We start from the raw sequence: 16301 nt of genomic DNA on the forward strand, positions 1-16301 counted from the left end.
TCAAAGCTGTTGCAAATGTAACCCATGGACCTTAGAAGAGGGGCTGTGAACTGTGCTTGGTAGAACCAAAAACCTACTTGAGGAATTATCAGCCTCAGCTTTTTGAGATTGGAAGTAAAACAGTTTTGCTCTTAGTATAAGTGGTTTACAACCACTGCAATGGATATGACAAGTGCTTCTGGCAAAGGGTATATTTTTAAGGTTTTTCACTCAGTGTGGGCTCTCTCGTGTCGAAAGGCATCCATTCTACAACTCAAGTGTTTCTGACAGTCAGAACAGTTACAGGGATTTGGCACAGGACGCGTTCTTTAATTTTAATTGAAATTAATTTTATGAATAAAGCTTTTCTGGCATTCAGAACACTAATAAACACTTTTCCTTTATAACATGGATCTTCCAACTGAATCTTTACATACCTTCATAACACTCATACATTTATTTTAGCTAGTATTGGCTTTTACATGGGGAGTGAGAATTATTGTATAACTAAAGCTTCTCTGGAATTCAAAGAACTGAAGAGGTTCTTCCCCCATTGTGTGTTCTCTCATGAACAGTAAGGTGACGTTTCACACCAAAGCTTTTCTGGCATTCAAGGCACTGATAAGGTTTTTCCCCAGTGTGAGTTCTCTGATGTATAATAAGACTGGTTTTATAACTGAAAGTTTTTAGGCATTCAGAGCACTGATAAGGTTTTTGCCCAGTATGAGTTTGTTCATGGTGAGTGAGACTAGCTCTTTCCCTAAAGTTTTTGTGACATTCAGAGCACTGATATGGTTTCTCCCCAGTGTGAGTTCTCTCATGTAAAGTTAGACTGAGTTTATAACTGAAGCTTTCCCGGCATTCAGAGCAGTGATATGGTTTTTCTCCAGTGTGGGTTCTCTCATGTTGAGTGAGAAGGTATTTACGACTAAAGTTTTTTGGGCATTCAGAGCACTGATGGGATTTCTGCCCAGTATGGGTTAACTCATGCCGGGTGAGAACTTTTTTTCGACTGAAGGTTTTCTGGCATTCAGAGCACTTATGAGATTTTTGCCCAGTATGTGTTCTCTCATGTTGAGTGAGATCTGTTTTACATTGGTAACTATTTGGGCATTCAGAGCACTGATAGGGTTTCTGTCCAGTGTGAGATCTCTCATGGCGACTGAGATTGGTTTTTTGAGTGAACCTTTTGTGACATTCAGGGCACTGATAAGGTTTCTCTCCAGTGTGCGTTCTCTCATGTTCAGTAAGTCTGAATTTACACGGGAAACTTTTGTGGCATTCAGAGCACTTATGAGGTTTTTCCCCAGTGTGAGTTCTCACATGTCGAGTCAGATGGTGTTTGCGAGTGAAGCGTTTCTGGCATTCAGAGCACTGATGACGTTTTTCCCCAGTGTGAATTTTCTCATGCTGACTGAGACTGGATCGACAACTAAAGCTCTTCTCACATTCAGAGTATGTATGAGACTTCTTTTCGGTGCTAATATCTCCAAGTTCGGTTTTATCTTGTATACATTCCATTATCAGGTAAGATTTCTTTCTGAAGTTAATATCTCCAAGTTGAGATTTTTCTAGCAGACACACCAGAAGACAAGACTAAATCTTATTCAGCATGTGTTTAGCATCACCCACTCAAATGTGGTGCACTTGTTCAACTTAACACTTGGACACTTATTTAGCCAAAGATCACTTCTCTGTGGAGTTCACAGTTTATAACCTCTGTAGGCAACCTAATTCACCCTACAACCTTAATATCAGCAGCCCCTGGTACTTATGGGGAAGCCTCTCATGGGATTATTGCATCTTTATTACATCTATGTGGATTCTCTCACCCTTTTCTGATACATATTTGTTTATGAGTTAATGAAGCACTGATTAGGTCTTTGGTTGGTGTTCAGTATTTCAACACTAGGTACATATTCACATAATGTATTGGCATGAACATTCAGAATACTTTTATGTATCGGTAGCAGCACATTGTTCCATGTCACCCTTCTTACATATGTCTCCTATGTCTGTATATAAGACTACAATGAGGATGTTAAGGATTTTGCAGGTCTTGCCCGGTAAAAAGTACCTGAGGTCACATCTAATGGGCAAGGATGATAGTGGACATGTGGACCCGGACTACAAGCAATAGGTCATTGGTCACACAGGTGCTTTTATTTTCCCTCATTCTCCTTCCTTTGGTCCCACATCGCTAGTTCGTAACTAGCAGATATCTTAGTCCTAACCTGACCACCTGGTCTTTTAAGCAGCTTCATTAACACTGTATAATTGATGAACAGATATTTGTTTTTGATTTAAAGACTATTCACTGGATATGGTGCTCAAGTGTTCCATTTTGCTGAGGTCTGTTAAAAACTCTTCAAGTCCCCCTAGTTCTGTCTGTATGATCTTCTCTTGGATCGGATAGAGCTTTAGACTGATGCTTGTCCTCTCTGTTTGAGACAGATGGTCTTCCTGCCCTGGGTTAACATCTCCAGGGTATTCTTCATATACCATTAGAGCAGCAGGAAATCTATTTATAGAAACTGCTTTCACATTCTTTATTTTACTCTAATCCAAGTTCCTCACCACATCTTTTTCATAGATACTTTCCTCTTGTTGGAGCTCTGAAGCAACTTTATTTCTTTACCATCAGTCCTTTAATAGTTTTCAATTATACTGATCACCATTTTGTCTTCTACGCCCAGTCTTCAATAACCTGTGGATTTAAAACCAGAGATTGTTAAATAATGCAAACTGGAACAAAGGAATAACATTTATTAGCTAATCCAGAGTCTGAGTTCATTTTGGGCGAGGGATGAGAGGGCTTCTAGGCATTCTCGAGATAGAAAGCTTGGGAACACTGGAACACTAGATTGAGGAGGTCTAAAGATGGAAATTCTGATTAACAGTTTTGTGCACATCAGTAATAATCAGTTAGCTATTCAAGTGTCTGATCAAAACTTCCTCCCACTCACTGTGCGGTATACCTCTTCGCACAACTCACCAAACCAGACAAGCAATATCTCAAAGAACAAGCACTCACACCCTCAAAAGAGTCTCCCCTTCCCAGCACCACAAACAATAGAAAAGATAAGACAAGAATTTTGGAATATCATTGCCAACCTTAAGCTGGCAGTTGACTTACTACGGCTCAGGAAACTAGGAGACCGCATAGAACTCCAACCCCCTACAAACACGTAGTAACAAGCACACCTAGATGGATCTCTATGCCTTTGCCAAAAAACTATACGCCTTAACAGGACAACAAACCAAATGTTAAAGGTGGACATTGATGACCTTTGCCAATCTTACATACCATACCCTCACCACACAGAAACAACTTATAAAATATACACAATAGCTATAAATACGTCTTTGGAGCAATGAATCATCATAGCTTCTACTATAAACCTCTCAAAAGTAAGACAGATCACATTCAACCCAGGTAATCAAGACAGAAAAAGAGAGCCTAAAAAGACACTGAAAAGCTTACCAAACAACAGCAATCAGCAGCTAAATATGCCAAAGACATAGCCGACCCCATCCTGTCACATAATCTAGACCAGGGGTGTGGAATTTAATAAAATATCTATATTTCCAAGGGGCAGGATGCTCCAGAAATCTACTTGTCCCTTTAGTGCCATGTAGTGTGGCGACAAATTATGGCCGCAAACTCCTTATATAGGAGCTCTGATATAGCCTCTCTGATTATGCCAGGGGCTCATACCATAGTAGTGTTTGAATATTTGCGGTCCGCTTATGTTGCCACGTTTCCGCAGATCTACATACTGGGGCTGAAGGTAGTAGTAAGCCATAGTTCTAGGGTTAGAATGACATTTTGAGCCCGTGCAAACCTACTAACTTACATACTTTAAGGGTTTTCAACAACTCTTCTCTGATCTTTTCCCATACTGAGAAATGTTGGAAATTTACTCATACTGAGAAATGTTGGAAATTTACTCCTTACAGCCGTAAACCTTCTTCCAGAGTTGGGAAAAAGAGTGGTTGGAGGGAAAGTTAACTTGCAAACACTCAGATGTTCACATGAGCAAAGATGCACATGCATATTTGCTCATGCCAAAATGCAATTCATAAATATTTTTTAGGAGTACTATTTTTTGTCCTACATCTGTAAATTCTTGAGAATTCACGAAAGCGGTATAGCTGCACTTAATGCAAGGACATATACCCTGGGTGCACTTTTTAGACTTTCTTTATTAATTGGTTCTCTAATTTAGTCTGGCGTTGACCATGACGTATTGCGTTTATTAAAATGTTGTCTCTCTCTCTCTGTATCGGCTGGCTTTACTGTGAGTGACAGCATTCTGCTTTCACAAGGAGCATATGGACACACAGTAGTTTTGCTCAATGCCAGTAACTACTGTGCAGAATATGCTATTTGAGACCAAAAACACATGTTGCTTTTGCCAATGTTTGTTTAATGGTAAGGGCCTGGCAATTCTCTCACCAATAAGGTTTTACAAAAACCATGCCAAAACAATTCGCACATTGATAAAACTAAAAAGCTGACCACCAATTTCAGACCTACTGGCTTTGCCGATGCTTTATTTTTATTTTTGTTTCCCATAATCTTACGGAAACTGGTTACACTGATTTTCCATAATGAATAGTATTGGGAAATACTAGTGTGCATCAACACGTTACGGAATGATGCTGCAGCTGCAAAGAAATGGTATGTGAAATGTTATAGTGGTTTAGCGATTTTTTTAAAGCAATTTTTTTTTGCTTTCATTCATTTATGAACATTTTATTTTGAAAACAGAATCATCAATCTTGCTTTCGATTTTCTGCAAATATTTGCATCAAATAAGAGCATTCTGGGAACATTATACATAGCCTCATATTGCCAAACTTTGAAAACGTGTGTAGATGTTTCTGTAGTGGAACCACGGTCAGTAGTGCAGTCGGAGCTTACAACATTTACTCTCAACCTAATAATAAATGCTTTCAATTAATAAACCATAAATACAAGCTTGAACAGCATTAATATATGGACAAAAATATTACCTTAACTGCAGACCGTACCCTTCCCTGATCTATAATGTGGTACTGCAAACTGGCAGCCAACGGGTTTGTGCTGCAGGGAGTTGGGCCTACTTGTCCCAAGGACAAAACACAAATGAAAACGTGTTGCCCTTGGCCTCAAACAATATGCCCTGGGCGTCGGCCTATAGGAATTCCACATCCCTGCTAGACACAACAATCCTACCAGTGACCCGATTAAATAACGCTTCCACACCACTATTAGATAACTTAGTTCCACCTAACTACAACATCATTAGACTGGACCACACAGTAAAACCAAGTTGGGGGCGTGCGGGTTGCATGCATTCACAGATCAGCCTTACAAATCAAACGATTCCAAATGGAGAAGATATCCTCCTGTGAGTTGAAGTCCTCCGGGGTTAGGGGGATTTATTCCCTGACCAAATTACACATTATCTACCACCCTCCTGGAGACAACCAGGCCCTCATGAGCAATTAACAATCACAGTACAGACCTTAAGTCACCCGAAAACAATCTTTCTAGGTGACTTCAACCTAAATTGAGGACTCACATGTGACTGCACTAAATCTTTTTTCAAAGACCATAATCTGGTGCAATCAGGGGAGAGAAGTTGGCCTACTGCTAGGGCGGTCGACCTTGAATCTGGGGAACTGGGTTCGAGTCTTGGCCATGCAGCTGAACATACTGTGATTCTAGGCAAATCACTTAATCTCCCGGTCCCTAATAAAAATTAAAAATAAAAAAAATGGGTCCTCATGTAATGCAACTGGTGCTATGTAAAGCGCTCTGATACCCGATCTGGGTAAAGTTCGCGACATATAAAACTCTGTAAAAAAACAAACAAACATGCACAGGTCGAACACATGGCAAAGGAACATCACTAACCTTTATCTCCACAGCAGAAGCACTATGCATAACGGCATGCGATTGGTCAGATCATCCCAGCATCTCATTCCACATCTCAGCTCCTGAAGCAAAGGCAACGAGATAAGAGGTTAGACCTAGACGGTGGGCCAGGGATACTAGAAATAAGAATAGAGATGATCTGTATGATCTATGCCAAAGAAAACTTCAAACCCAGGGAAGCATTTCTGATGTTCAAAAACTCATGGAACACTACAACAGAACTATGAATGACAAAATGGAGACGGTAGCCCCCACCTCCCCAACAACAAAAAAGGACCAAAAACAAATTAACACAACCGTGGTAGAACGGTCACCAAAATGAAGAAAGAAGCAGACTCCGATTTGCAGAGAGACGATGGAGGCTAGCACCGTCACCATACCTAAAACAGCTCAGAACTCTGAGGAATTCATATAAAAATGTATATTTATTTATGTTTATAGTTTTGTATTACGCGAACATGACCCTAGTGCAGGGGTCTTCAAACTGTGGTGCGCGACCCCCAGGGGGGGGGCGTGGAGCGACACAAAGGGGGTCGCGCCTTCACAGTCATACTTCTGCCCAGGCCCAAGGGCTTTAGCCCCCCTCCTCCCTCGTCGTGTGTCTCAGCCCAGCTGCTGTAGAGCAACTCGAGTTGCTGGGGGCTCGGCTGGGCGGTGTCTGGAGTCATCTCCGGCACACCCAAGTTTTTCACATGTCTTTAAAGACCATTTGCATATTTAACATGACTTTGCAAACTGGTTACAGCTGTCTCTGACACACTGAGCCTCAGACGTGATCTCCCAGTTCCTCTGTCTCTGACACTCTGTACATCAGACTTTATCTCCCAGCCCCTCACTCTTCCCCAGTCTCTGACGCATGGCAACATATGAAAGATTATGGTACAGTAAATTCTGTCAAAAGAATATTTGCAAGATGTGCATGATTTTGGGGATTCAGTTTGTAAGCAAAACACACAGTAAGACTAAGAACGTGTCAACAAATATTTAACCCCTTGACCGTGGTGAAAATGTTGCCGCGGTGCGGGGGATTTATGGCGTGGGCGTGGTTCGGAGAGCCCCTGGCCGTCCTCCGCACACGCCCACCGTGACGTTGGACGGCCGGCGGCCATCCGACGCACGCAAGTGGTTAAACAGATAAAAAAAAATCCTGTGCCGATCTACGCCCGATCCGTGTTGATGCCTACAGGAAAAACTGACATTAACTAAATGCTGCGCATGAGAAAATCCATGATAAAAAGAACCCTATTTCAAGTTACATATTTATTATTTTCAAAGAAGGTGCTCGAGCAAAAATAAATCATATACCCGGATCACATATTGTGCCTTTTATAAATATTTTGTCGCATCATGCATTCTTGATATGTCGCCGATTTAAATCCTAGAAAGTGTTACCACTGTCTTTTTTCTTTACATTGTAGTACTTGTTAATATCTGGATACCATTTTTGTGTCATGTTGGCCTTGTAGCCCTCCAAAGGCTATTTAAAGTTTGTAGATTTATACAGCGAGGCGTATTACCCGCGAGGGTGGCCAGTCGCTGTCTAAGGGCACCGGTACATTAAGTGGTTTGCCCACAATCACAGGATGTTGCGCCAACGCCGAAAATCCCCAGCTCCCGAGTCGGCAGCTCTCTCCGCTGCACCACAACCTCTTCCTGCTGTGAAATACCGTGGTATTTGGATACAAAGAGACGCCCTGCAGTGCCCTTCCTGGTCGCCAGCTTCAATCCTGGCGGCCCCACTTGATTGAAATTTAAGATTGCAGTGATACTTGTAAACAAGGGGGATTGAAAGAAGCACTACAAATTATTCACCGTGCCTTATAGCAAACAATTTATTTTTGTCATGATTTACCCCTTGCTAATATAGACACGTGCTCTAAGCATCAATCGCCTAAATCAATGGAGCTATCCTGCCACAGTCTTGACCCTAGGCCAGGTGCCTTCACCTACCAGGCTATCTTACTGCAATCTGATTGTATACATCACATAAGCGCCAAGTACTATTTTTTAATTTTATTTTTTTAATCTTTTTATTTAAATGAAAACAAATACACACTTAAACAACGACCGGAGTGCATAGGGTAACCACAGTTGCAATATATCGACACAGACTTCTATACATTACAATATGATTTAAGGAGAATGAAACAGGCCTAAGAGTCCTCCGAGTCCACACTGACTGGGTCTAATTCCGGAGGTTCACAAATGTTGCCTCGGTAAGCATTCCAAGCTCCCCATATCCTGACCCATTTGTGGGGCCGCCCTCCGGAGACATACACAGACTTCTCACGAAACATACACCAGTCAACATCTTCCATCCATTTTCCAACCCTGGGCGCCCGTGTTGCACCCCAGAGCTGTGCGATGTTACGTTTGGCGACTGCACAAGTTAACATGGCTCGGCAGGTCCGTGGGCTCCCACACATTCAACAGACATCTCCTCGCCTCCGAGTCTACCCTCAGCTCCCACACTTCACTCATTTTGGAATGTATTCACTTCCAGAAAGCACGGACCCTCTCACACTCCCACAAAATATGCATGAACGACCCCGGCAACCCACACCCCCGCAGGCAATCAGCTGACCCAGCCAATCCCATACTCAGTCCCAGGCCCGTGATGTAAGATCGATGCAAAATTCTAAGTTGAACCAAACGGAGCCTCATGGGGACTGCCACTTCCTTGGGGGATGCTATCGCCTCCCTCCAGTCCTCATCGTCCAGAACAAGGCCGTCAGCGACCCATTGGTCGCGTAGGCGCACGAAGGGGTCCTCTGAGTGATTGATCAATTTGCAATATGTAAGAGAGATCGCCTTGGTGGGCAGAAGGCCATCAAGAATGCGATCCTCCAGAGGGGATGCCACCGGTAGCACCTCGTCGCCAGAAATAGCTGCATTCAAGGCGTGGCGGATCTGGAGGTAATGGAACCGCTCGGCGTCATTCAATCGATACTTGGCCTGCAACTCCTCGAATGTCAGAACCCTATCTTTGCCCCACAGGTCACGAATCTGCGATATTCCAATCAAGCCCCAGCGATCGAAGCCTTTCGATTTCCAAAGCATCCCTAACCTCTCAGAACTCCACAATGGCGTAGACAATGTCAAACGCCCAGCCCATCTAAGAGCACTATTGGCCTCATGCCACACTCTCGTGGAGCACAAAGTGGGCCCCTTCAATGAAAACCGGCCACGCTTCGCGTACAAGACACAGGTGTACTCTCCCCCCGGCACCTGACCACGGTCCATCACATAGCCCGGGTCAGCCGGGGATCCATAAATTACGTGGTTGATAGGAGCCAACTGAGACGCCCAGTAATATCTCCGGATGTTTGGCAAACCGATCCCACAGCGCCAAGTACTATTATTAATGATCCTAACACCTTTCTATGTTTGCAAACATCTGATATGCACCATACGCACATTTCTTGCAGCTCTCAAGTGTGGTGGGCTTTGCTCCTGCTCAGCACCAATAGAAATTTAAAGTGGCATTACACATGTCCATAGCGGACTCACATTCGTGTCAAACTTTATCACTGAAAGGAAGATTTCTGTCGGCACAATGTGCTCAAGAACCCTTAAGGAATTCCAGATTGGCACTGGCATCACTGTGGACATTCTACTTGTTTAATTTCATGCCACTTGTGCATATTTTCCACGAGTATTCGTTTCCGTAGTTACTTTTCGAGCAACATCTGTCTTAATTCCGCACTGAGTTGCCACTCACCTCCTTGTGTCTGGGTGCATTCACTCTTTGGGTGGCTGTTCGTAACGGGCACATTTGAGATCTCTGTAGTTTAGGCTGAAGGTCGTGCAAGGGCCTTTTCAGTGGGCAATTTAACAATTCATGTGATTTGTTTGGTCCAATACAGAGATACTTAGGTTTATATCAAGTAATGAAATCTATTTACAAAGCGCGATGTTACCCCCAGTGAAAAGATGTCCAGGCGTAAAGCTAATTAAAATTCGGCAGCCTCATCACAGCTGTTCAAATTAACAATGTTTTAAGGAACTCTCTAAAAGAAAGATAATCTATTATCAGTCTCACGGTCAAGGTCTGCCTGTTCCTTACATTTGTATTTTACAATTACAACTGTTGTGTGAGAATGCATTTAATGAAAAGGAATATAAAGTAGGGCTGCCAAAAGAAAAATGCCTGCCTGTTTTGTTTAAAGAGCCTGCAAAGACCTCCTCGACACTAAATAGACTTTTAAATACAAAAGTATGTATGTATTCGTTATGTGACTTTTCTGTCTTTTTTCTCTTTGTCAGTCATGGATCATTGAGGCAGCCCTAGAACACACTTAAAAGTGCTTTCTATTTATATTTGCTGTTCGAAGTATGCACAGATAAGTGCTGAAAATACAGCTTTAGGTGACTGCTTATTTTTGTTCCGACTGGGCCATCAAAATAATCTGCTGGTAACCCTAACCATAGGACTGTAAGTTTGTTGTAGGATCAGCACATTATTTATTTCCTCCACCCTCGATCCCCGATTAATGCCGCAATAGTTTAACTTAGATCTTAGACCCTACGCCGCCGTCAATAACATGCTGAGCTATTTCAAGTGCCTGGAAATGCACCCTGCATTCAGACAACTCGCTCCTCATTCTCTCCCTTCACTTTCACGCTCACCCTGCACTCACACTGATCACCATGCACTCACACCAATCACCCTGCACTCACAGTAATCACCCTGCACTCACACTGATCACCATGCACTCACACTGATCACCATGCACTCACACTGATCACCATGCACTCACACTGATCACCATGCACTCACACCATTCACCTGCTCACCCTGCACTCACAGCGATTACAATGCACTCACACTGATCACCATGCACTCACACCACTCACCCTGCACTCACAGTAGTCACAATGCACTCACACTGATCACCATGTACTCACACCACTCACCCTGCACTCACAGTAATCACAATGCACTCACACCAATCACCATGCACTCACAGCGATCACCATGCACTCACAGCGATCACCATGCACTCACAGCGATCACCATGCACTCACAGCGATCACCATGCACTCACAGCGATCACCATGCACTCACACCAATCGCCATGCACTCACACCAATCGCCATGCACTCACAGCGATCACCATGCACTCACAGCGATCACCATGCACTCACACCATTCACCCGCTCACCCTGCACTCACAGTAATCACCATGCACTCACACTGATCACCATGCACTCACACTGATCACCATGCACTCACACTGATCACCATGCACTCACACTGATCACCATGCACTCACACATTATCACTCTCACCCTGCACTCAAAGCGATCACAATGCACTAACACTGATCACCATGCACTCACACTATTCACCTGGTCACCCTGCACTCACAGTGATTACTCTGCACTCACAATGCACTCGCGCTGTTCACCCTATACCTCACTCTGCAGTCACACAGGCACACTACTCATCCTGCACTCATGTGACACTTCACTCCCCTTTCACCCACACAGTGTGCAGAGGGTTAATGTGCCTGCTACAAAGAACGTGTACCATGCAGATCACAGAACTGAGTGCGAGTAAACTATGAGTAGAGCTATAAAAAAATGAAATGTTTGTCAGAAAGGTGCTATAGAGAGATGAGGTGCATTGTTCTTTAGTGGCAGTGAAGCAATTCATGGAGAAGGAGGAAACTGGGGTGGGGCACCAAAAAAGACTGTTGCACCGTGTGAGACCAGTGTTAGGACCAGCCCTGGCTGGGAGTGTTAGTCCCCTCCAAATTTCTGGTCTAGTGACTTCCCTGCTTCTGGCTATTATTATTATTTACATTTGTAGTGCGCTACTGTTACCAAAAGATGTCCTGGAGCTAATAACCATCTGCTGCCTGTAGGCAAATGAGAAACACACAGAAGGAGAACCAGCCAAATGGGGTCACCCACAGAGCATAGAGAAAGGTTTTTAGATCTTGCTAAAGGACAATAGATTCTTGGTGGAGCAAAGCAAAGGAGGGTGCAAGTTCCATAACTGCGCAGCCTGCACCAAAACAGAGAGACAGACAACTCATGCCTTCTTGAATATGGAACAATAAGCAGAGTGGCACAGGCCGAGAGGAGCATACGGGTCCGACCCGTATGCTTGGTGAGGAGAGATGAGAGAGGACAGCAAGGGAGTGAGAGAATTCGATTGAAGAGGTCAGGGATGAGGAGAAATGTGAATTGCCAAATAGAAGTGTGGACACGCAAGAATTGAGTGTGAGCCAAAGGTGAGGGCTTCTGTTACAACAAAGGGGAGATGTGAAAGTTGAATGGGGGGACTGGAGAGGTCTAAGATACAAATAACAAATATTTTAATGGAGAGACGAGGTGAATGAGAAGTGCTGAGGGGCACGGGAGGTGACAGGAACAGAGAGGCCATGAAATAAATGCGAGAGACTGTTAGAGATGAGGACAGTGAAAAGACAGAATGGCAAGAGGTGATTAAAGGTGAAGTGAGAGGTTGAATGGGGAGAGTTCAGAAGTTGTAAAAAGGGGTGAAAGAAAATGGCCTGCATAGTGAGAGAGGATCCAGGGTTAGGAGAGGAGAGAGGGATGGAAGGGAGGGGTCGAGAGGAAAGCTACATGGGTAAACTGCTTAACTCTGCACAAAACCGCCGGGTTTTTAAGGGACCCCTGCTTCTCCTGGCCAGGGCCAGGTGAGCTTCTAATGTGGCAGCACGTATTCCTGCAGAGTGGAAAGCCCTTCTCAAAGGTTGACTTGAAATCTTTACGATGTTAATTGCTGTATTTTGGTTATAACCTGGTACTGATGGGGTGAAATCTTTCCTCAGTGTTACTGTGTGTAAAGAATTTCAACATAATGAAGCAATGCTATCCCAAAATACGTGGCATAACATCACTTACATTTTCTTCCCACACAATTTAGTCAAGCCTGTCGCATAATTTGGTCCTCACTGCCTCATAATTCTAGTAGCCCTGCCTACAGGTTTAAAAAATTTTGTCAGGAGGGGGTCCTTAATCCTCAAAATGTTGATAGGGGGGTCTCGGCATCCAAATGTTTGAAGACCTCTGCCGTAGTGAGTATCAGAAAGCTTTACATGACGAGAGGTAGGGTATCTGTTGGACTGGTAAAACAGACATGAGTGAATGACAAACACAGCAATGAAGATAAATAGAGTAAAAAGCTCGATCTCAAAAATAGTTAGCAATAAGATGGTCAAGCATCATAAAGAGTAGTTAGTATGGTTACATTTTAGTAAGCATGAATATATTGTCTTAGGGTAAAAACCTAGTCAGCAGAAAAGATTATGCTTCTTTTTTGAAGGAGGTGGTAGAAGAGATTAGACAAACGTCCGGCGGTAGAGCATTCCATATCTTAGGTGCGAAAAAGGAAAACACGCTGGCGCCCATTTTCTTTTTATTGTTTCATTTGGGTTTCAGAAGCAGGGTGTGCGCGCTTCACAATAGTCTGCAGTCCCCTCATGGTTTAGCTTTTGGGCCTGATATCGGGAGGTATTGATGTGTGACACTTTAGGAGTCATGCATGCAATTATTTGTTGAGATCTTGCTTCGTACAGTCGCCAGTTCAGGGATTTTAGGGCTGGGGCGATGTGTGTATTTCTTTGTGTTCCGGAGACAAGTCTGGCTGCCGTGTTGAGGGAGACTCTTGGAGAGGCCAACTTGTATCGAGGTAAGCCACATAGAGTGGCACTACCATAATCCAGTCTGGGCAAAACAAGAGCTTAGACCGCTTAGAAAGTATGATGTGAGGAGAGCAAGTGAGGGCTGCAAGAGGTTTCAACCAAAGATCGATCTAGGGGAATTTTTTTCGGCGGTGAGATGAGAAAGAATTCCGTTTTGGCAATAGTGAGTTGGTTTTCTGTGAGCCAGAGATGTGTATTTTGCAAGGTGGAATTGAGGAATGTAATGTCCTCTGGGAAGCTGATTTTGAGATTCAGCTGAGTGTCATCAGTGTAGATATTATAGGTGATGGTAGCAGATTTTAAGTAGTTTGCCAGTAGTTCCAGGAAAATATTGAAGAGAATGGGTGAGAGAGCAGATCCCTGGGGAAAGCCAAGAGTGATCGCATGGGGCTTAGACAGAGATAAATTCATTCTGACTACCTGAGATCTGTTTTAGAGGAATGGGGAAAACCATTACAATACGACCCCTAATAAGCCCATCCTTTGTTCCAATAGTCTATCGTGATTAACTGTGTCAAAGGCGGCTATAAAGTCGAGCAGTATCATGAGGGATGTTTCATTTAGATCCAGTGTTAATATGTCTTCCACAAAATGAGTAAGTGCAGATTCAGTGCTGTGACCTTTACGGAAAACTGAATGGTGTTTGTCAAGGAGTTAAAAGTTGTCTACGTGGTTGCAGAGTTGAATCTAGACACATTTTTCTAAGAGCTTTGCAAGAGTAGGGATGTTGGAGATTGGCTGAAAGTTATTAGGATCAGAGCAGTCTGCGTTGTTTTTTTAAAGTGGGGGTGTCCTGCTTTTAGGCAATCAGGTATAATGCCTTGATGTAGCGAGGCATTTACGATCTTAGACCATAGGGGAGAATGAAGGCTGTGATCTCTTTTGAACATAGATGGAGGTAGAGGGTCAGTGAAGTGACGAGATGGGTTATATGATGAAAGGATTTTGTAAATGTCACTTTCGTTGATTGAGGAGAAGGTGTGGCAAGGGGCCTTGTTTTTGGAAGGGTACCTGGATGGATCACTACCTTCAGTATACTAGGTGGTGAGTGAAAAACTGAGTGATGAAGCCGGTAGTAGTTCATTCACTAGTTGTAGCTCATTCTCTATCTTTGTGGTTTTTTCCATGAAAAAGGCAGCCAGTTCTTCACAGTTTGGGAGGGTGCTGGTTCTGGTGTGACTGTTGCTTGACTATTTCTGGCTTGGTCAAGCTGTGCTCTAAAAAATTAGCTTTCACTTGCCTTATTCTTCTGTTGTATGTGTTCCTCGTTGATCTTAAGCATTTTAGAAGTTCTAAGGATGGAGAGGATCTCCAGGCTCTTTCTGCAAATCTTAGATTACGTCTTTCCGTGTTCAAGTTGTAGGTGAAATACAAAAACTGAATAGTCAAAGAAATCCTCAGCACACCATCATAGGTGTATCAACAATTTGTTAAGTGCACGATGTAAGCACAAATTATACACAAGTTATTTCAATTTTTTTTTTTTATTCTTTTGGTCTTGCTTCAGACAGCCAACACTTATTTCATTGCTTACAAAGGAAAATCGTCCCGCGACTTTCTCAAAGCTATGTCCTTTTTGGTAAAGACCTTTCTTTTGTGGTGATCTATCCAACCCACAAAGGGATTCAGTATCTTGAGCGATGTCAATAAGGCAGTCCATGCATCTGAGGGATCCTGTTTTGTCCCCAAATCTTGAGCTTGGAAGTCAGATGGTCTCGTCCCAAACGTCGCTCTCAGTGTAACTCGAGGACGATTTCCCTAAACAGCAGGGGCTGCAGATTGTGCAGTTGCATATTCTTGCCCCTGCTGGAGTCAAGAAACAGTTGTCGTTGGACCCCTGTGGCCCCCTGGACTGTGGGCGGAGAGGTGGGGCCTTGATTGCTGCCTAGCAAGGCCAAGGAGGAAATCTCCTGGGGTGCTAGAGACCGAACTTCTCTTTGAGGGTGCTATGCGGCACATGGGATGCTGCACAATATCACAGGCAATTTACAACACATTTGACACAAAGGGTTTGCTGCTGAGCTACACATGGCCTGGTCCTACTGCTGCAGGCCATTTAGGTCAGTCGGGGGGTAGGGGGTTGTCAGACAGAGCTGCCTCCTCTTCTTGTTTCTTTCTCCTCCCCCACCACACTCCAGAGAGGATAATATAGTGACTACAGTGCCCAGATTGACGAAGACGCAGAAGCCTTTGGTGGCTGATGAACTGAGGTGGTTGACGCAACCCGGTTCTAGCGCACGGGGGCACCTGGTGTGCACACGATGGACAAGGACAATATGGGCTGCTTTGCTAGGGCCAACAGAATCACACAGTATACTACCCCTTGACACCCCCGCAAAGAATAACAAGACAAACCAGCACTGGTAATGAGGGGGAAGATGGCGCAACTTGCAAACCATCATGGCGGCTATCCAGGAAGCTCCTGGAAAGTCAAATTGAGACTGTGTCTATTGATGTGAACATATTGAGAGCCGATTTACCTAAAGTAGCAGGTAAAGTATCCACGGCGGAGGAGATATAGTGGACTTAAAAGGAGAGGTGGCAGCATTCAAGCAGCACGTGGCCCAGACGTCCAGTCACAAGGGCCCTTGAGTGCCAGGCCAAAGTTGCGGAGAGGCGCGCAAGGCACAGGAACATAAGAGTCCTAGGGTTCCCTGAACAAATTGAGGAGGACAGGAAAAATCAATTCCTGGAGCGATGGATACACACCCAGTTGC

General features: G+C 43.9%; 1 protein-coding gene across 2 annotated transcripts in view; it reads right to left on the reverse strand.

Moving 5' to 3' along the window:
* Nucleotides 1-300: 300 nt before the first annotated feature.
* Nucleotides 301-16301, reverse strand: part of LOC144806194 (uncharacterized) — a 29464-nt gene continuing 13463 nt past the window's right edge. For both annotated transcript variants that reach the window (XM_078672610.1, XM_078672609.1), the window contains exons 2-3: nt 5885-5967; nt 301-2686 (exon numbers count right to left, since the gene is read on the reverse strand). In XM_078672610.1, coding sequence (XP_078528736.1) covers nt 505-1500 — 996 coding nt within the window. In that variant the 5' untranslated portion in view covers nt 1501-2686; nt 5885-5967 and the 3' untranslated portion in view covers nt 301-504. The remainder of the gene's footprint in view (nt 2687-5884; nt 5968-16301) is intronic.

This window comes from Lissotriton helveticus (genome assembly GCF_964261635.1).
Source record: "Lissotriton helveticus chromosome 1_1 unlocalized genomic scaffold, aLisHel1.1 SUPER_1_unloc_52, whole genome shotgun sequence".
NCBI lineage: Eukaryota > Metazoa > Chordata > Amphibia > Caudata > Salamandridae > Lissotriton > Lissotriton helveticus.